Source organism: Thalassophryne amazonica, chromosome 7 (assembly GCF_902500255.1).
Source record: "Thalassophryne amazonica chromosome 7, fThaAma1.1, whole genome shotgun sequence".
In the NCBI taxonomy this organism is placed as follows: Eukaryota; Metazoa; Chordata; class Actinopteri; order Batrachoidiformes; family Batrachoididae; genus Thalassophryne; species Thalassophryne amazonica.
This window is the reverse complement of record NC_047109.1, coordinates 16081656-16103803: the sequence shown is the minus strand read 5'-3', so window position 1 is coordinate 16103803 and position 22148 is coordinate 16081656. Positions and strand designations below refer to the sequence as shown.

The 22148-nt window shown below is 42.7% G+C and overlaps 1 protein-coding gene across 1 annotated transcript in view; it reads left to right on the top strand.

Moving 5' to 3' along the window:
* The first annotated feature begins 10273 nt into the window (after window positions 1–10273).
* cep192 (centrosomal protein 192) overlaps window positions 10274–22148 on the top strand; it is a 174309-nt gene continuing 162434 nt past the window's right edge. Inside the window, 5 exon segments of the mRNA XM_034173891.1 lie at window positions 10274–10484; window positions 15609–15847; window positions 17352–17462; window positions 20840–20997; window positions 21194–21255. Of these exon segments, the coding sequence (XP_034029782.1) occupies window positions 15675–15847; window positions 17352–17462; window positions 20840–20997; window positions 21194–21255 (504 nt within the window). The 5' untranslated portion in view covers window positions 10274–10484; window positions 15609–15674.

Genomic DNA, 22148 nt, shown 5'->3' with positions numbered 1-22148 from the left:
TTAGGTGGTCTAAATGTGGCCCTGCTCGTGTCCATAGCTTCGTCAGCAGGGGGAGCTGTCGCCCCACGGGACGTAGAGGCCAGGGAGCGTGGGAAGGGCGGACCCTTCTCGGACCCGGAAGGAAGAGGGACGGCGCGCGCCCGGCCACGTCCTTCGTCTCGTTCCCGACGGCGTTCCTCCAACCGATTGTCTAACCGTATAACGAGATCAATAAGCCCATCTAATTCCCCGCGGTTCATCCTTGGCCACTAGGTGCTCCTTTAGGACTGACGACAGTCCGTTTACAAAGGCGGCGCGGAGCGCAGCGTTATTCCAGCTGGACCTCGCAGCCGCGATGCGGAAGTCGACTGCATAAGCGGCTGCGCTCCGGCGTCCCTGTCTCATCGACAGCAGCACAGTTGAAGCAGTCTCTCCCCTGTTAGGGTGATCAAACACAGTTCTGAACTCCCTCACAAACCCAGTGTACGTGTGAAGGAGCCGTGAATTTTGCTCCCAAAGCGCTGTAGCCCAAGCGCGTGCCTCTCCCTGAAGCAGAGTGATCACATAAGCTATTTTGCTTGCGTCTGACGAGTACATGATAGGGACGTTGTGCGAAGACGAGCGAACACTGCATAAGAAAGTCCGCGCACTGTCTCCACACAACCTCCGTACGGCTCAGGAGGGCTTATGTATGCTTCAGGGGATGGTGGGAGGGGTTGTTGGACCACCACTGGAACATTAATATCTAGCACAGGATCGACAGGAGGAGGAGCTGCAGCAGCGCCCTGAGCGCATCCGCCGCCACTTGCGCGGAGAGAGCCTCCACCCTGCGGTTCAGGAGGATGTTTTGCTCGGCTATTTGATCCATTCGAGCCGTAAAGGCGGTGAGAATATGCTGTAGCTCACCAATCACGCCTCCTGCAGATGCCTGCGCTCCCTGCTCTCCCATTGGTTGTTCAACAACCTGGTGACGCCCCTCGGAGTCCATGACGGCTGGCCGAGAATATCCTGTTGGGAAAGTGTAGTGACACGGACCCACAACAGGGGCGTAAATGAACGGACAATGGAAGGAGTCAAAATTATAACACTTTACTGGTGTGAAATGTCACAACCAAACACAGCAGAATCAGAATGTGCAACAGTCAATTAATAAAAGGTGTCGTGTGGGCAGGCTCGATGATAGGAGACGCCCGTCTGGAAACGAACCGGAACCACACGATTTCCACCGCCACCTGAACCCGAGGAATACTGGAGCCGCCAAGTCCCGGAGTCCCCAGGTGGCCACCTTCCCGGCGTGTCGGATCTGGTACTGCTGGCAGAAAGCAAAAGACAGTCAAAGGGTGGGTGTGTGAACACCCAGTAACACTGGTGGGAATGCCACCTCCACCTCTCACTCAGCGCTTTGCAGCGGTCTCAGCTGAAAAGGAGCGCCGTCTTGCACAGCCTCCTCAAAAACGACCGGTTCTCCTGCAAACACTCACAATAAACAGATTTACAAAAGGCTGAGGATATTACCTCCAGATGAAGATGATATCTCGGCAGTTTGGTGGAGGTGTCATCTCAAACTCTCCAAACCGTGTCTCCAAACCGTCCCACCTGAGCTGTCCCTCTGATATGTTCATTCCTAATCTTGTCCATTCTTGTCACTCCCAAAGAGAATCTCAACATCTTCAGCTCTGCCACCTCCAGCTCTGCCTCCTGTCATTTTGTTAGTGCCACTGTCTCTAAACCATACAACATAGCTGGTCTCACTACTGTTTTGTAAACTTTCCCCTTCACTCTTGCTGATATTCTTCGGTCACAAATCACTCCTGCCACCTTTCTCCACCCACTCCACCCTGCCTGCCTCTCTTCTTCACCTCTCTACCACACTCTCCATTACTTTGAACAGTTGACCCCAAATATTTAAACTCATCTACTTTCACCACTTCTACTCCTGTAACTGCACAGATGAACATTTCTTTTTATTTCTACTCTTTTGGACCGAGGACTTATAGCTGAGACATTTTGTTTTCTCAGTCGCTTTGAGCCGTTCGTCCTTCAGCTTGTTTGGGATCATTCTGTTCATTGATTTTGGATTGGATCAGTTTGTTCTCCGTTCCTTTTTTTTCTTTCCCTGCTTTGGAGTGATTGAGTATCCAACTGTGCAGTGAGGAAACTCTGCTGCCCAGAATAGGTGTTTTTTTTTCTTTTTTGGGGGGGGATTTCAGGAATTCTGGTGATATCTCCTTAGATTTTTTTTTTTTGAAATCTGAGGATGATTATTTCTTTCTTTTGGATTCCTTGAAATCTGGAGATGTTTGACCAGAATCCCTGTTGGTCTTGGATGACTTAACCTATGAAGAAGGACCTGGTGACAGGCGCTGAGGCATCGTGGCACAAAGAGCGGGCGGACACCACATGCAGACTCATAGACACGAAGTATGAGTAAAAAGATTATTTTATCGTTGAAGCAGGCCAGGGTAAGGTACATAAATTATCAGGCAGGGATGCAAAAGTATAAACAAGGGTCAGGCAAAAGGCGAAGTCAAAACCAAGCAGGTTTAAAAAAAACACGCAGAGGACAAATTACAAGGGCTGAGGCAGAGACGAAATCTGGAACCAAAGAGAGGTCGACGCACGGCAAGCAAATAGGACTTGGTCAAAAAGGCTGAATGTTGATACAAGAACTGATGTGTTATTGAGTATATTAGGTACACAATGATGAGGAGTCTCGGAGATAAAGTTGCCGTTGTTTTAACTCAGGTACTGACTGACGTAGAACACAGAACATGCAGTGTTATTACACGGGCCCTGTTACAGTATAGATTACTCTGCGTAAGTGTAATATAGTCCCATAACAACATATCACAACATCCCCCTTGTTTAGCTTGAGAGACAATCCTAGAAAATAAGATCCGATGCATAGCTGTGTAGCAAACATTGCCATGCACTACATTAATTTAATTTTACAAAATTCAGCCCTGGTTACTATTAAATGTTTAATTTAAACTCACATCAGCACTGTATTATTTAGTTATGGTTACTTGTTCTTATATAGACTGAACATTTCAGTTCACATGTCATTTAAGGCTTACTATATCTCTCATAATACTGGTGTAAACATATTAATGCAAAGTTGTGAACCGTGTAATTCAAGGTTGTCAACAGATTAAGTCGAGGCTGTAAACATCTGGCAATCTCTGTCAAATGACAAGAGGAACATATTTTTAAACAATTTAGAAAACACATATTGACATTTAGTCTCTGAAAGTGAGCAAGAGTACATTATACTTGTTACTGGACATAGTCCTTGAAGTGCACTGGCTTGACCACAGCCCTTCCGAAGCGTGTACGGACAGGCTGAGGGGTGTTGGTGTCTGGTGGTTTGCTTACAGGTTCACAGGATGGTGCAGTCTCTGTCTGTTCACTGTGACCCTCTTGACGTTCACCCAGCATTTGTGGCACTGCCGGGTGTGTTCAGCTCACAGCATGTTGTTGTGCCTGTGTGGTGTGTGTGTTGTAGGGTCCACGCAGGTGGCTCCTGCAGCGCCTCAGCATGTGTCCATTGGGTGTCCCGACGATGTAGCTCCTTGGCTCCTTACACTTCTGCTGGACGACTGCTGGGTGCCATGTCCTTCTCTCCTTGCTCCACACCGTCACGTGCCGTAGTTCTCTGCAGCAGCTGCGGTCCATGGTGTTCTTTCATCACAGCTGCTCTGTGGGCTAGGTGTTGACGGTGTTGCTCTTTACCTGGTTCTGCTCAGCTTGGCAGTAGGGTAGTGACAGGCCTCCCAAAGAGCAGTTCTGCAGGTGAAGGCAGCTTGCTGTCGATGGGTGTTGCTCTGACTTGCAGCAAGGCAATGTGGAGGTCACTTTTGTTCTGCTGTGTCCTCTTGATGATGTCTGACATGCTTTTCGATGAACCCGTTGCTTTTGGGGTAGTGGGGGAGCTGGTTACATGTGTGATTCCCCACCTTTTCACAAATGCTTGGAAAGTCTGTCCCATGTACTGTGGTCCGTTGTCTGTAAGGATTTCACCTGGTCGTCCGAACAGAGACATGTAAGACTGCATCTTTTGTGTGACTGCATGGCTGGATACTGGAGTGGGCATTTCGTCAACAAGTGGGTATTTTGAGTATCTGTCTACAGTCAATAGGCAGTGGCGTCCGTTGGTTTCGAACAGGTCAGAGGCTATAGACTGCCATGGTCTGGATGGTGTCTCGTGTGGCTTAAGAGGTTGTTTTGGGTTGGCGTCTTGGTGTTCAGCACATACGCTGCATGACCTGCAAACTCTTTCGATGTCGTCATTCATTTTAATCCAATAGACACTTTCTCTTGCCAGTCTACGTGTTTTCTCTATACCTTGGTGTGCTATGTGTAATTGTGTGACAATGTCTGCAGTCATGGTGTGGGGATGAGTACCTGTCTGTCCTTGAAGATGACTCCTGACTCTGTGGCAAACTCGTCTCTGAAGGACCAGTATGGACGTAGATCTTTGGGTAAGTCTTTGATGTTTTCAGGCCATCATCTGCTGAATGAGTTCTGTCAGTGCACGGAGCTTTGGATCGTCAGCAGTTTGGTTGCGTAGAGTGTCTTGATTTTCAGGTGAAAAGTTGACAATGGCGATGGTGTGCCTCTCTGGATCTTCAAACTCTGTGTCGATGCTGTCTATCCGCACATCCAGCTTGATGTCGCCGTCGTTCTCGGGGTTTGGGAGTCGACTGAGGGTGTCTGCCAGGACCATTTCCGCGCCAGGTCGGTACTTCACCTCGTAGTTGTAGCCTTGAGTCTTGATCAGCATACGCTGGAGTCGGGGTGGTGCAGCATGCAGTGGTTTCGAGCAGATGATGACAAGTGGCTTGTGGTCTGTAATCACAGTGAATGACTTCCCATACAGGTAGGTATGGTGTCTCTGCATTCCATAAACAATTGCAAGCATTTCACGTTCAGTGTTGCTGTACCAGGATTGGCAGTCAGTCAGGGTCTTTGATCCGAATGCGATGGGTCTGTTGTTCTGCACCAGTGCTATGCCAAGGCCTTTCTGTGATGCGTCTACTTCCAGTGTCAGAGGTGTGCTGGCGTCGTAGTATTTCAGACATGCGTCCTCTGTGATGGCAGATTTTAAGTCGTCGAAGCATTTCTGGTGGTCGGCTTCCCATATCCACATAGCGTCATTTTTCAACAGTCCTCTGAGTGCGTGCGCTTTCTCTGCAAACTTTGGTATGTATGTGGCAAGGTAGGTTAACATTCCCAAGAATCTGTGCAGTTCATCTTTGCTTCGTGGTGTTGGCATTTTCTGAATGTCTCTGATCTTTGCAGGGTCTGGTTTTATGCCACTGTCTATGTACAGGTTGCCAAAGAATGAAATGTTGTTTTGCTTGATGACACACTTATCACTGTTGAACACCATACCTGCCTCTGCAGCACGCTCCATCAGCGCAGTCAAGTTTCTGTCGTGCTCCTCTTCATCCTTCCCGTAGATGACAATGTCGTCGGCGATGCTATCCACGCCCTGAAGTCCTTCCAGGATTTGGTCCATCTTGGCCTGGAAGAGATCCTGAGTCACACTCAGTCCGAATGGCAAACGTTTCCAGCAGTATCTGCCAAAGGGGGTGCAGAATGTTGTCAGGATTTGTGACTCTTCATCCAGATGTATGGACCAGTACCCTGCTTTTGCATCCAGCTTACTGAAGACCTTTGCGTTTGCGAATCTGGGATGGCATCTCTTCAGGCTGGCATTGAGCTTTTGTGGATCAAGGCGTATGCGCAGGGATCCGTCTTTCTTTGTGCTGTATGCAAGGCTGGAGCACCAGTCTGTGCGGTGTTCTACTTTCCTCAGGACATCTTGTGCAGCTAGCTTGTTCAATTTCCCTTGGAGCTTGTCTTTGATGTGGATGCTGCATTTCCGTGGTGGGTCGATAAATGGTTCAGCATCAGGCTTCAGGATGAGTTTTGCAGTTCCTTTGAAGTTGCCGATTTGGTCGAATTGGTTGGGGTATGCTCTCATGAGATCAGTACAAGTGCTTACTTTCAAGTGTTTTGGCTTTTCTCTGTCATCCTTAATGTTATCAGTCTTCCTCTTTACAGTGTCCACATGCAGGGTAACAAGGTTAAGCAGACCCTGGTACATTCACAACATAAAACTTGGCGTTTACCCATCTGGAGTCCTTGTACTGACATGGGATGTTGATGGTTCCATAGCACGGTATTTCATGTCCACTGTATGCTGACAGCTTCATGTTGTTCTTCTTCAGGCGTTGGTATGCACCTGTGTCATTGCCGTACATCTGCCTGAATGTGCGCAGAGGAAGAGTGTTCCCAGATGCCCCTGTGTCGATCTTCAGCCTAAGTGTGTGTCCTTGGCCAGGTACGTCGGGTGGTCTCACGTTGAGTGTTGTGTAGGCTTCATCTCTAGGTGGTTTGCTGCTGATGCTGTGCATGCATTTTTTGCTTATGGTGATGGAATGGAACTGTTGTTGGTAGATGTTTTCATCCTCTGGGTCCTCACAGTCAACGCCATCAACTGTGGCTCTATGGTGTGGCTTGTCTCTTCTCCTGGCTGCCCGGTACTGGTTGTAATGTTTGTTTGGTGGTGGTGATGGACGGGGCTTACTTTTTCTCTGTGGAGTGGAGCCTGGCTTCTGTTGATGTCGGTTCTTCCTGCAGCACCTCGCCCAGTGTCCCTTCACGCCACACGCAAAGCATTCATCGTTATAGGCAGGGCACTGACGCGGTTGATGCCTTCTGCCGCAGTTCTGACATGCCCGTCCTCAGTGTATGGCGTGAACCTTTTCTGCAGTAGTCAGGCCCAGCTGGTTTAACTGCTCGTTGCCTGCTGACAGTGCTTCGTATTTTCTTCCTTCAGTTAGCACTTCAGCCAAGGAGTAGTCTTTGGGTTTACTGTACAGATCGTTTCTCATTGTGTCGTGTGGGGTACTGGCTATTATGAGCTCAATCAGACGTTCACTCAGTTCCTCGTCTGTGAACTGACATTTCAGCGCTAGCGTCCTAGCTCTGGTAACAAAGTCATCAATCGTTTCATCGGACCTCTGTCTGTACTGCATCAAATGAAGGCTGTGTATTCTGAAATTCACGTTTAGTTTTAACTGACCTTTGAAAAACTTCCACAACTCCTGTGGTTTCTTTTTATTCTCTTCACTGAGTCCACTCGCGTTAAGTCTCTTTAGGCCTTCATCTCCAATCCCTCGGCATATCTTCCTAGCTTTCTTAGCTGCGTCCTCTATCTCCTCATCCTCCAGATATAGACACACTTTCTGTTTGAAAAGTGAAATAGCCTCACTCAGATCCGGGTCGGACCAGTTCATTGTTGGCAGATGTGAAGTCATTTTTTTTTTTTTTTTTACATTTCTCTGGTCTCGAGCTTGAACTGTTACAACCAGCCACTTATTGTTAGCTTGATCCCGCTAGCCGTTGAAGTGCTCTCACCCGTCAGGCGGAGAAATAATTTATCCTTGGACAAATTTTACTGGTGACTTCTGTCGGCGCAAGGTAGTGTTGAATGGCGTTGTTGGCGATCTTTTTCCGCCGCCACCATGATTTGTTATTGAGTATATTAGGTACACAATGATGAGGAGTCTCGGAGATAAAGTTGCTATTGTTTTAACTCAGGTACTGACTGACGTAGAACACAGAACATGCAGTGTTATTACACGGGCCCTGTTACAGTATAGATTACTCCGCGTAAGTGTAATATAGTCCCATAACAACATATCACAACAAGAACTAACAAACTGGCAGGGCAGTGAGGGACTGTGAGGGCTTAAATCCTGGCAGGCTAATTAAGGGAACAAAGTGCACCTGTGGAACAATATTCAAGAAGGGAGGCGTGGCCAGGTGAATCAAAGAGGAGGGAGTGATCAAAGATGAAATGGGCAGGTGCAAGCGTGTGAGCGTATGCATGAAACAGATGGAGACAAAGATGAAACTGGCAGGTGCAAGAGTGGGAGTGTGACAAAAACCAATAGAGAAAAAGGTGCCCAGAGACCCACACTGAAAACTGAACACAACAAGGGGGCGAACTAAGTATAAGAGTGTTCAATGATGCATAACACAAATGGCTGACGCACGTCCAAAATGTCCTTGTAACTATCTGATCTTAACCTAACTGCTTTTCAAAATGGCTGACCACAAAATGTCCTTGTATTTGGTGAAACTATTTGATCTTTTACAACTGTCTAATTGATAAAACCAATCAGCATGATGGAACACTCTGTTTTATTGCATGACACTACATTACAGAGCTAAACACACACTATAAGATTTTTACATACAGTAACAACCATGAACGCAACATGGACAGACGCCCGCTTATTTTCACCTCACTTTGCAGCCATCTCACACAGACACTGATTCAAGCAAGGTTAAGGACTGCCCATATGGGGGTGGCTTAGGCTGAAGGAACAAAAGGTAGCGTAGAGTGGAAATGTGGGTTCTTTGTTCCAGATGTTTGCATGCGGCCTGGTCAAGATCCCAGTGCTGAGATGACTTTCTGTATCGGTGTAAGAACTTTTGCAATACAACATCTAAACTTTGAAGTCCATTTCCTGTCCAATTCTTTTGGCGATCATTCACCGTAATAAAAAACTATCACTAAGCAATAAAGTGACAAACAAAAACGAGAACAACAAGAATATACAAGGCTATGGCTGAAGGATACCAGGGATACAAAAAATGATAATAACGCAATAAAACAACCTACAGAAAATAAATGATGGTGAGCAAACAAAACCAGAGATTATAGATAATGCAAAAAAAAAATGTAATAAATGACTGAACACAAAATAAATAACAGAAAATAAAACCCATGACTAACAGAACACAAACAGAGAAGACACTGAAGATAAATAAGAAACAAAACCCAGATAAATACATAACACAAATCAATCAAAACAACGGACAAAGAGGGGAGACAGGGACAACTACAAAGACACATCCCGGACTGGGGCAAATCCTGACATCTGGAAGTCGTTCCAGCTCACTGTGATGCTCAGTGATGGTAACAGCAGACGATGAATGGCTGAGTCCTTTCGTACATGGAAATACATGGAAGATCAAAGCCAGTGATCTCATTTAAATATGTATTTATGGTCTTTGGGCATCATCATGTTCATTGTCACGTTCACTGAAGCGCAGTTATCTGAGCACATTAGAGGTGTGACTGCTTTGAGTGACAGCTCGAGTTGGTTTGGTTGGTCAAAGGCTGCTACTGTAAAGGACCATTTTTCTTCATTTCTTAGCATTTTGTTACAAATATCTATAACAACATGGCCCAACGGATCTATAGTGAGATGTGTCTGCCATTATTTACCTTGAAGGAAATGATCTTATGATGTAATTAAGAGCCCGACCGATATTGGATATTTAAAGCCGATACCGATTTTGTGATGTGATGAATCTAAAAACTGATATGCGAATACATCGACCAGTATTATTTATTTTTCAGAACCACACAGCATAAACAAAGATTTCACTGAACATTTATTTTGTGTTGTTTTTGTCATGAGTCAGATAACATCATGCAGTTTGAAATGAAACCATCAGGGCCTGAAGTTGGGATGTGATGGGCCCTTCTCAGACATCAATGGGCCCAGTCAAAGCAGAGGAAAATAAAAGTTGAAGATTTGCAATGTTTTTTTAAATTTATTGTAAGAGCCACATCTTGTGCCAATTTTAAAGATAAATATGAAGCAAAATTTATATTTTTGTTGTTTTATGTTGCAGTAAATGTCATTTGATGCTATGCACAGATCATAAATAATATTTAAAAGGTTAAAAACATGTAGTTTCTGCTTCCGTGAGACAGAGTGAAAATGTAAACTTTATTTTATCATTAAATATTTCATTTATCATTTAAATATTTCATCTCTTCTCATTCGCATTGGATGAAGGCACTGTGCAGCATTTTAAGTGCTTTTTTTTACATGTTGCGCCAGACCACCTTCATATTTGTTTAATATTGTTTACTTGGTTTTGCACGAATGATGGATAAATTAAATAAAAATGTGAAAATGTATGGTGAATTATAAAAAATAAATAATAAATTGTAAAAATACATATTCTTTTTTATTTCACATGATTCTTTTCGAGTTTTAATTTATTACTTTTATAGAGTTTAAAATGTCTTAATGTATTGTATTTTTTATTTTCATATATTAAACATTTTGATTATTATTTGTGTATTTGCACTTTTCTTGTTCGTATGCGCAAAAAAGTCCCTGTAATAGAGTGACGGGAATATTATCGAATCAAGATTGAGAAATTTTTCTCTTGCAGCTCAATCAGATCATTAAGTTAATTTAAGCCCCGCCTCTGGGAGATGCGGCTTTCAGGCGGGCTTCCTGTGGCGTCTGTTACCCTGCGCTCTTGTTTCTGCCTTTTCTTTTACTCTTTTTTTTAAAACTTGAAAGCAGGAATGTGACACTTAAATATTCAAAAAGTACATTTTACAAGTTAGTGTTGTTCTTTCAGCGAACAAAGACGCAGCTCGAGTCGGAGTCTCCCGAGTAAGTTGAACTCTAGTTAAGATTTTGTTGAAGCAGTCATGGAAGAATTGCTCTGTGCTAACGAACTGTTCAGCTCTAAATCGTACCCTAAAACCGTCTGAACAATGATCGTGAAGTAGCTAAAATGTGCACAGATGTATTTTTTTATTTAGGGTACTCTTTGCGTTAATAGTTGGCTGTAAATGAGTGGATACGAAGAAAGTATCGAAGTATCGATTCAGTTCTCACAGGATCGAAACATGATTCAAGGCAGATGATTCACTTGACTCATCTTACTTAAATTGCAAACTAAAACCCCAAGAAGTATTGATCTTTTTTTTTTTTTTTTTCCCCACGTCTTGGCGTAAAACGTGCAAGCCCTGTTTTTGTACAGTTCCATTGTCTCAAAGCGGATCTCCACTTACACGGTATAAAACAAGCACTCAAGAGTTCACACTTCAGCCAGTTCTGAATCATTCTGGAATGTCACGTTGGGATTCACTGCATCATCAATATAACCTCCTGCGACTTTGATTCTGACCCTGATTTGAATGAAATTTCAGTTATCAGTGGTCTCAGAATCAGTCTGTCAGAGGATATGCATAACAAGCTTCTTTTTCTTCAAGCTCTGTGTTTTTACCCGAGGCAAAAATATGGCAATTGGTTATTGTGAAGACTTTTTGTCCATCCATTCATTCCCGTCCATCCCTGCTCAGCATAAGTCCAGTCCTATGACTGCCAGGGTCTTCAAATTCATGGGAACCATTCTTGGGACACAGACCTTGGACAAGTTCAAAGATGGCTAACCTTGACCTGTTTTAAGAGGTCAAAAGGTTACATTCTGTTTCCTATGCAGCCGAGGGTATTTTAGCATTGTGTGAAAGTAGGTGTTAAAAATATAGTTATAAGACCAAAAACACAATTATGTGAAATATATGATTTTTTTTTTAAACAAATTATCAAATTAGTGTGTTGCCTGTGGGGATCCACTGGCTCTGGGCAGTGTTTATAAAATAGGTAGCAGACATTTTTCAAGGGTTGTAATAAATTATGCAAAAATTTCTGTAATGATTTGGAATGCGTGCAAGTCCAAAGGGTAATTAACATCCAGTGTTCACTGTTGTTAGCTAATATCTGTAGTTTCTCCAAAAATATTAGTCCTATCAGTGTTCTGTTTTGGTGGTGTTTATCCTTGACCCAGAATACATAAGCATACCAAAAGCAAATGTCAGCTCTCCCCAGTTTGTCCGTGGTCAAAGTTATACACATGCACACAGAAGCCACTTGGCTCTTAATATATAGATGTTTGCAGAGAAATGTTAATCAATGGCTAGACTGACTGCAACTTCTAAAAAAAAACAAAACATTTTTTTTTAAATATCAGAATATCATCAGGAATCCTTTGTGAAATGAGTAAGGTTGTCCACATGAATTCATTGCTTGTACATTCTCTGGTGCCTTATGAGTCCAATACAGGAGGCACAGATGTAGGTGAATGCTGTGGCTCCTGGGGAAGCCTCACCATGTTTCTTGCACTGCAGGTGTTTCTCTTCAGTTTTGCGATGCCCATCTTTCTCAAAACATACTTCACCCTCGAGGACAGCCTTTCGCCGCCTGGTTCTGTCACAACCAATTTCCTCCCAACCATCCACTCTAATTTTACATAATTTTAAGGATGTTTTAAGATTGTCCATGAAATGTTTACTCTATCCGCCTTTAGACTTTGCACCCAAGCAGAGTTTGCCACAGAGGACTTGCTTATTAATAAGGCATGAGTCTTCCATCATGGGTTCAATGCTCGTACAGTTAGCCTCATCCAGAATGCTGTTATTTTTCCATCAATCTTGCCAGCGAGTGTCCAGAATATGGCAGAGACAGCGCTGATGGCACTTTTCAAAGGCCTTAGGGTGACATCAATAAGCGGTCCAATATTCTGAGCTGTATGAGAGAGAAGGTAGCACAGTTGTCTTGTACAACAGTATTTTGGTATTGACCCTTATACCTCTCTCTTTGAAAACACACGTATTTAGCCAAAATCATAACGGGCAGCCTGGAGATGATTTTGTAGCTTGACATCAATGTTGGCTACAAGGCAACTGCCCAAGTAGGAGAAGCTCTGAACATTATTAAGCATGGACTCATTGATCTTGAGAGACGGAGAGACAGCACTTGGCCAGCAGCTGGTTGGTAGAGGAGCTCTGTTTTCTTCACGCTGATGGAGAGGCCCAGCTTCTGATATGCATCCTCAAAGGCATCTAGAATGGCCTGAAGTCGATCCTCTGAGGTGGCACAGGCACAATTATAGACCTATTTTAAGCCTTATTTTGGCAACCAAGCAGATACCTGAAAAAAGACAAAGCAAAATTTGTCCAAATGGTAATAAAAATCTGGAATTCAGGAAAAACCCTGAAAATGATCATGCTTATTAATCCTATTAAACCTATTAATCTGTTGATTTATTATTATTATTTTTTTTTTTTTTGGCATCTCAATCAAATAAGTGCATGGTCCATAAACTGTCTATAAAACACGGATACAATTTTTTAAAATACGCATTTGTTTTGGGATACCAGCAGAATACCAGCAGAGATAATTAAATATGGAGGAGACGAATTAGCTAGCTGTCTTCACCACCTTATTCTCATTTGGCAGACAGAGGAGATAACTTCTGCTTAATCTGACTGTGGAAACTACCATGGCATCTCCCTCCTCACTCCTGTTGGCAAGATCATTGCTAGAATTCTTGCTGATTGCTTATACCCATACATTGAGGATTTCTTCCAGAGTTTCAGTGCAGATTTCAAGCTATTGGAGGAATGATTGATATGATGTTTACTGCCCGGCACTTAGAAGAAAAACACCACCAGCCACTCTGCATGGCCTTCATAGATTTGACAAACGCATTTCACTCAGTCAGCCGAGAAGCTCTATGGCAGATCTTGGCAAAATACAGATGCCCTGAAAAATTTATCTCAGTTCTTAGACTTGTTCATGAAGGCATGTTTACCAAAGTCTTTAACAGTACTGGCATAAGCAAGGATTTGAAGTTGTCATCAGATCCACCCCATTTTCCATCTTTATAGCTACTATTTTCCATCTAATGCAAGACAGACTACCTGATGATGTAGAGGTTGTCTGCAGAAAGGGTGGAGGGATATTTAATTTAAGAAGGCAGAAGGCAAAAACTAAGACTGACACCACCTCTCTAATCAAGCTTCAGTATGCTGATACAGTGCATCCGGAAAGTATTCACAGCATTCCACTTTTTCCACACTTTATGTTACAGCCTTATTCCAAAATGGAGTAAATTCATTTTTTCCCCTCAAAATTCTACTCGCAACACCCCATAATGACAACATGAAAAGTTCTTGAAATTTTTGCACATTTATAAAAAAATAAAAAAACTAATAAATCACGTGTACATAAGTATTCACACCCTTTGCTAAGTACTTTGTTGATGCCCCTTTGGCAGCAATTACAGACTCAAGTCTTCTAGAATATGAAGCCACAAGCTTTGGTGCACCTATCTTTGGGCAGCACCTCTCAAGCGCCGTCAGGTTGGATGGGGAGCGTTGGTGCACAGCCATTTTCAGATCTCTCCAGAGATGTTAAATTGGATTCAGGTCTGGGCTCTGGCTGGGCCACTCAGGGAGATTCACAGAGTTGTCCTGAAGCCCCTCCTGTGATATCTTGGCTGTGTGCTTAGGGTCATTGTCCTGCTGAAAGATAAACTGTTACCCCTGTCTGAGGTCAAGAGCGCTCTGGAGCAGGTTTTCATCCAGGATGCCTCTGTACTTTGCTGCATTCATCTTTCCCTCAATCCAACTATTCTCCCAGTTCCTGCTGCTGAAAAACATCCCCACAGCGTGATGCTGCCCCCACCATGCTTCACTGTAGGGATGGTGCCTGGTTTCCTCCAAACATGACGTCTGGCATTCACACCAAAGAGTTCAATCTTTGTCTCATCAGATCAGAGAATTTTGTTTCTCATGGTCTGAGAGTCCTTCATGTGCCTTTTGGCAAACTCCAGGTGGGCTGTCGTGCATTTTACTAAGGAGTGGCTTCCATCTGGCCACTCTACCATACAGGCCTGATTGATGGATTGCTGCAGAGATGGTTGTCCTTCTGGAAGGACGGGTGGCCAGCTCTAGGGAGAGTCCTGGTGGATCGGAACTTTTTCCATTTACGGAAGATGGAGGCCACTTCGCTTATTAGGACCTTCAAAGCAGCAGAAATGTTTCTGTACCCTTCCCCAGATTTGTACCTCGAGATAATCCTGTCTCAGAGGTCTACAGACGTTTCCTTTGACTTCATGCTTGGTTTGTGCTCTGACATGCACTGTCAACTCTGGGACCTTATATGTAGACAGGTGTCTTTCCAAATCATGTCCAATCAACTGAATTTACCCCAGGTGAACTCCAATTAAGCTGTAGAAACATCTCAAGGATGATCAGTGGAAACAGGAGGCACCTGAGCTCAATTTTGAGCTTCAAGGCAAAGGCTGTGAATACTTATGCAGGTATGATTTCTTAGGTTGTTTTTTTATTTACTTTTGCAATAAATTTGCAAAAATAAACAAACAAACAAACAAAAAAAAAAGTCATTTTGGAAATTTTAAGAAAAAAAAATGTATTTCAACCATTTTGGAATAAGGCTGTACCATAATAAAATGTCGAAAAAGTGATATGCTGTGAATACTTTCAGGATGCATCGTAATTTTGCATAGGAGCTCCTACGGTGGGCCCCAGACCCTGGCTTGACTTTCTGAGTTTTTCAGGATGTCTCATTCTCATGCCTGATTAAACAACCATCAGAAAACAGTAGTTAATTGCATTCTTATTCAATGTTATAATCATGAAACAGCAGTAACTGTAACCCCTGAAGGTTATCATTTTTTAATAAATAATTTAACTAGTTTGCAAAAAATCATACAGATGTAAGACATTTGAAGACTAACATGATAAAATCCTTGTAATCCTTCCAGATATGATGAATGAACCACTGAAATATCACAGGAGGCTGTGATTAGCTTCCTTATATGTTGTTGTGTTCTTTCAGTGACACTTTAATTTTACATGATATTAATTTTTTTTTTCTGATGTTGTCAAAGCTTCACTAACAGTCTTTTATTTTCTCCATTCATAGAAATGGTCTGTACCTGATATTCAGCTGGCTATCATTTCTGGCTGTCATCCTGCTTTGTTGGAGAACATGGCAGAGACTTGTTTCAACTTGGAAGATGAAGCCTTCCCCAGTTTCCTCTGCACTTCTTTGGACAGCACCATCGGACGTCCCACGCTGAGGAATGTGACGTTGGGTTCAGATCCAGGACTGCCGGTGGCCGCCTCCACAGTGGCTAAAATTAGAGGTGGCGCTGACGACAGGTGGGAGTGCACTGCTGCTTTGGACAGATGTGTCTTGTTGTAGATTAACTGTCACACAAATTTTCCATCTTCTGTTCTTGAATCAGTGAGATTAATACTAACATAGTCTGGAATCTGGTTTGTCTTTGTTGCTGCAATTTTAAACTTTTGATGGCATGTGCTCTTGTGGTTTTTCGTTGCTGCTCTCGCAGTCAGGTGTGGCGAAATATCAGACGAACAGAAAACCTGTTAGTGATGACCAAGAGGTTAACAATATTTAGAACTCAGGCTGAGAAAATGAACATTAATTACATCCGCCAAGGACATAATGAAATCATCTGCATTTATTTATGTGCCTGGCTGACTGTTACCAGGATTACGTCAAAACTACTGCGCAGATTTTGATGAAAGTTACAACACAGAGAGATATGAGGCTAAGGAAGACACCATTAAAATTTGGAGGTGATCTAGATTCTGGATCAAGATTTCACTTGGTATAGTTTTTGAAGGATTACGTCAAAACTACTTCACGGATTCTCACCAAATTTGCACCACAGATAGATATTAGGGGATGGAAGACTCCACTGAATTTTGGAGGTGATCTGGATCCAGTGTCGCAGACCGAATGGTACCCCCTACAAATAAAAAAAAAAAAATCATTCCCCCCTGCCTTCACTGCGCATGCGTCATTTCGGTGCGTCAGAAGCAATTCACTGATTATTGCCTCGTTTCTGATTAAAACTGACTTTAGAATGATTTACAGGGTTTTACTTTGTCATTTGATGGTTAATCACATTATTCCTTTTGATTGCTTTGGATGTAGCGACTCAGACTCAGGCGTGCTGCTGTGCTCTGATCGCTTCCTCCGTCTTTTATTATGAAATAATGCTAAATTTATGTGGAAATGATTGTTGTACAAAAGCTTCAGATATCTGTCGAGATGAGATGGATGATGACTGGAGCGCACTTTTAAGTAGAAACTAGGTGATAATCTGTGAATTGCTGCTGACGCGCTGAAATGACGCATGCGCAGTGAAGGCAGGGGGAACTGATTTTTAGCGGGCACTGTTTGGTCGTCAACACCAGATTGGTGGACCTCAGAAATCTCTGATTGCTCTTGTTGTTAAGAGCTGGGTTGTAGTTTCTCCTCGTCATCCTCTGGAAATGTATGTGGAAGTCTGCTAACTTTCTGTATTGCATCAGTGCTGCAACTATTAATCCAGAAATTCATGGACAGCCTTGTCCTTTTTATGGCTAAAAATAATCTTTTATTGCGTCTCATGAAGCGATCTGGAAGGCGACAGAATGAAACAGCCTTTCTGTTTGAGCCATGGGAACGTTAAATCACGGAATGCTTGATGCTGGAAGTTAGCTCAAACCTCTCGACCAAATGCTCTATGAGAATGCGGCTCTTGCAGTGAGTGAGGAAGTTGATACTGACTCGGCATTCTGGTGCTGAGTTAGTGTGTGGCGCACGTTGGGTCCGTATGAGTGCAGTGAAAGCAGTGTTTTGTGTTCTTCACAGAGGAGATGCTGTTGAGGCTTCGTATCTGGACAGCAGAGAGCTTCAGCAGACCAACTCTGAGTCGCAGACTGGAGAACACGCCAAGTTTGCCCTCAGCTTCAAAGACGAAATGTCAGTACACACACATTTGTTGTTTCCTTCATGAATTACTATGTTTTGAGGAATTAGGTTGAAAACATTGTTTTTCTTTTATTTCTTTGACATTTATTCATTTATTTATTTTTAATTCTGATGCATTTGACTGTTTATGATTGAAAGCACTGTTCTGGCCATGTTGATGTTTGAGCCCAGTATGTTACACGTCTTTGAATCCTGCCGACCTTTTTTAAAACCATTTCAGTGGAACAGTGGAGTCTTAAAAACAAATGTTTCTTCTTTTGCGGATTCCAGTTTGTCTCGCTTCATAGCAAAAATAGGGAGTCTGGCACAACCTGATCAGAAAGTGTTTTGATTTTGCATTGAAATCATGCTGCGAGGTTTAACATGCACAAAAAATTCAGCGTGGAATCAGTAAAAATATGATTGCCTACTTTTTTCTCTACAAAAGCCATAATTCAGGAGAATAATCGTTCTCACTGCAGGTTTGCATGATTTAATTTCTGACAACAATTAAGATGAAGTCCCTAATTCATAAAACAATCCTCACAGTATATTGCGATAATTATCAATAACAGCTTTGGATATTTCTGCTCTAGTAGAATAGCATAGTCTTTGTCATTATATGGGGGTTGGGTGGTGTAACAACGAAATTAGGGGGCGTTCCTGCAGTGCTACTGTACACAATAAAAGAAAAACAAGATATCTTATACACCACAAAAAGTTTAAATATAAAAGTATGTTCTAGGGTTGAACCGGATACTCATCTGAAACGAGTATCTGGTACGGATAAAGCATTTTTGACAAGTACGAGTATGAAACTCATCAATATCTGTGCTTGTGCTGAAGGAAAATTCTCATTGGCTAACTGACTGTCTTCACGCTCTGTGATTGGCCGGTCACACAAAGCGCCCGCCCCTCCCTACACAGACTCGTCTCTGCAGCCACACACATACACACACACACACAGACAGGCTCTCTCTCTCTCTCTGTGCTTGGCTTGATTCTACCTCACGTTGCTCTCTCAGTACTCCTTAAGTTTTCTTCAGCTCACATCTTTTTCAGTTTGTATGATATTTAAAGTTACTTGAACTTGTTTTTGTATCGTACGCGGTGCTTTTGACAAGACAGAGCTGAAAACGGCTCGTGTTGCGTCGGTCACTGCCTCTACTCTGGTCCAGTTATTTATTTATTAACCGTTTGTTTGCTCTTCGTTTGGTTGGGTGATATAAAGTCAGTTGGAAAACTTTGCTCGTACTGAACGCGGTGCTTTTGAGAAGAATACAGTGAACAAGGCTGACATATTATTTCTCTGTTTGCCATTGCTGGATGTTTGCATGAATCACCAAGTTCACACAGATCATTAAAAAATAAACAGTCTTACAGACCACTTACACACACACACACACACACACACACACACACACACACACACACACACACACACACATATATATATATATGTGGCGAAAACATGTATTTGACCCCCTGTCAGTTTTGCAGGTTTTCCCACCTACAAAGAATGGAGAGGACTGTAATTTTTATCGTAGGTACACTTCAACTGTGAGAGACAGAAACTAAAAAAAAATCCAGTAAATCACATTGTATGATTTTTAAATAATTAATTTGCATTTTATTGCATAAAATAAGTATTTGACTCCCTAGAAAAACAGAGCATAACAATTGTTACAGAAACATTTGTCTGCCATTACATAGGTCAGATGTTTCCTGTAGTTCTTGACCAAGTTTTCACACACTGCAACAGGGATTTTGGTCCACTCCTCCATACAGATCTTCTCCAAATCTTTCAGGTGTGAAGTTTCAGCTCCCTCCAAAGATTTTCTATTGAGTTCAGGTCTGGAGACTGGCCAGGCCACTTCAGGACCTTGAAATGCTTCTTACGGAGCTCCTCCTTAGTTGCCCTGGCTGTGTGTTTGGGGTCATTGTCATGCTGGAAGACCCAGCCATGACCCATCTTCAATGCTTTTACTGGGGGAAGGAGGTTGATGCCAAAATCTCACAATACATGACCCCATCCATCCTCCCTTCAATACAGTGCAGTTGTCCTGTCCCCTTTGCAGAAGAGCACCCCCAGAGTATGATGTTTCCACCCCCATGCTTCACGGTTGGGATGGTTTTCTTGGGGTTGTTCTCATCCTCTAAACATGGTAAGTGGAATTGATTCCAAAAAGCTCTATTTTGGTCTCATCTGACCACATGACCTGCTCCCATGCCTCCTCTGGATCATCCAGATGGTCACTGGTGAACTTCAAACGGGCCTTGACATGTGCTGGCTTGAGCAGGTGGACCTTGCTGCCCTGCAGGATTTTAAACCACGACAGCATCATGTGTTACTAATATAATTTTGTGACTGTGGTCCCAGCTCTCTTCGGGTCATTGACCAGGTCCTCCCGTGTAGTTCTGAGCTTTCTCAGAATCATCCTTACCCCACAACGTGAGATCTTGCATGGAATCCCAGACTGAGGGAGATTGACAGTCATCTTGTGTTTCTTCCACTTTCTAATAAATAATCATAACAGTTGTTGTCTTCTACCAAGCTGCTTGCCTGTTGTCTTGTAGTCCATCCACGCCTTGTGCAGGTCTACAGTTTTGTCCCTGGTGTCCTTAGACAGCTCTTTGGTCTTGGCTATGGTGGACAGGTTGGAATGTGATTGATTGTGTGAACAGGTGTCTTTTATACAGGTAACAACTTCAAACAGGTGCAATTAATACAGGTAAAGAATGCAGAATAAGAGGGCTTCTTAAAGAAAAATTAACAGGTCTGTGAGAGACAGAATTCTTGCTGTTTGGTAGGAGTCAAATACTTTATGCAATAAAATGCAAATTAATTATTTAAAAATCATACAATGTGATTTTTCTGGGGTATTTTTTAAGATTCTGTCTCTCACAGTTGACGTGTACCTACAATAAAAATTACAGACCTCTCCATTCTTTGTAGGTGGGGAAAACATGCAAAACTGTGCCAATTCAACATGCAGATCCACCTTGGATTTGCTGTGGCGACCGAGTGCAAACAAGGGAGCAGCCGAAGGGACTTACTGTATAATATGAAGTGTGTCTGTGTCTGTAATAACTACAGACTTTTCACTTTGGTCTGACGATCAGCTGACTCCTTTGCTGGAGGAGGGCGATAATGAACACAAACCAGGTTTCGCTTTGTGCTGTGATTTAATAATTGGGAAAATGTACCTGTTGCAGCCTCGCTTCTTTTCGTATCTTCCATATCTTATTTAGTAGTTTTTTTGTTTGTTTTTTCCTCCTCCATGGAGCACCCTTATCAGCGCTCATCCCGTAGGTTGGCTCAGCACGTCTCAGTTTGTGCGTATTATTTATATGTGGCTGTCATTACTACAGTTGTAATTGTGTTACAGGGACTGTGCTGGTGACTTCTTTGCAGCCCACCGTCTTTCAGACAAGTTGGTGAAGATTCACTTGGATGAGAGCGCACCCAAAATCCAAAACTCCATGCAGGGTCTTCCTCTGGCACAGATGGGCTCTGTCTCTGGCTGGTTGACAGAACTTGGAACAGGTAAAAGCAGCTGCTGTGCTCTAGCTTCATGATAGAGCATTGTGCCCACGTTGAAGAACTTCACCCCCACAGAGACCTCACTGTGGATTGGAATAGCAGCTTGAACTGTCCGGACCGAATGCTCCAGTACGGTTGACACATGATTTGCTGTCATAGTGATTTAGATGGCTGTACTTTTTTCTGTTTCCTCCTACAGAACTGTCAACAGGACCTCTGACATTTTCCCAATTTGGACATAAAGATGGTACATATGCAAAGGTCAGCACTTTAAAGTTGATTTAACTCTGTGATGGTTTTGCAGTTATCTGTCTAAAAACTGGGAATCACATATGTAATTTTATATAGCCTATTTCACAAATAATGAAGCCAAAGTGTGACATAACCATCAAAATTTAAAAGTGGTCTTTTTTGTGAAATGTTATCATTTTAGGTATGGTTATATATCAGTTTCAATATTTTTATTAGTCTCGGTTCAGTCATTGCTAGAAATAATCAGTGCATATATACTATAATGTGCTAGAGCGTAACTCTTGCGACAACAGTTGGAGGTATCTTCTTTAGTCTGCAGAAGCCTGAAACAAAGAACTTCTGTCCATTAGTTCCTGGTATTGTTGAACAAGTAATATAATTATTCTATTGAAGCAAAGATTTTGACACAAATAAATCAAGGACTTATTTTCAGCGTTATGCTTGCGACAGTTTTACCTTGCTTTAGAAACATGTTTTTTCTAGGAAATGACATTTCTACCTTTGCAAAAATGTATTACTGTGTGTTAGTATGAAGCGCAAACAAACAAACTGACAAAATACAAGGTTATTTCTTTAACATTCAACTTTAAATGATAATGCTAAATATCAGTATCACACAAAATTGATGATAAAAGTGCTACTTTTGGGGTAAATTTCGTGCATATCTCTGGAACCGTGCAGAATTTTTCCATGAAATTTTCAGTACCTGTCAAAGAGACTAAATCTGGATGGTGCTAAATAAAATAATGGCTTGTTCATGAGAAATGCAGTGCAAATCAGCAGTTAGGCTTCATTATTTTTGAATTAAGAAAAGATAAACTTTATTGATCTCACAGAGGAGAAATTCATGTTATGTCAGCTCTTAAGAAAACACACAAGGTGGGTGCAAGTACAGGAAAATG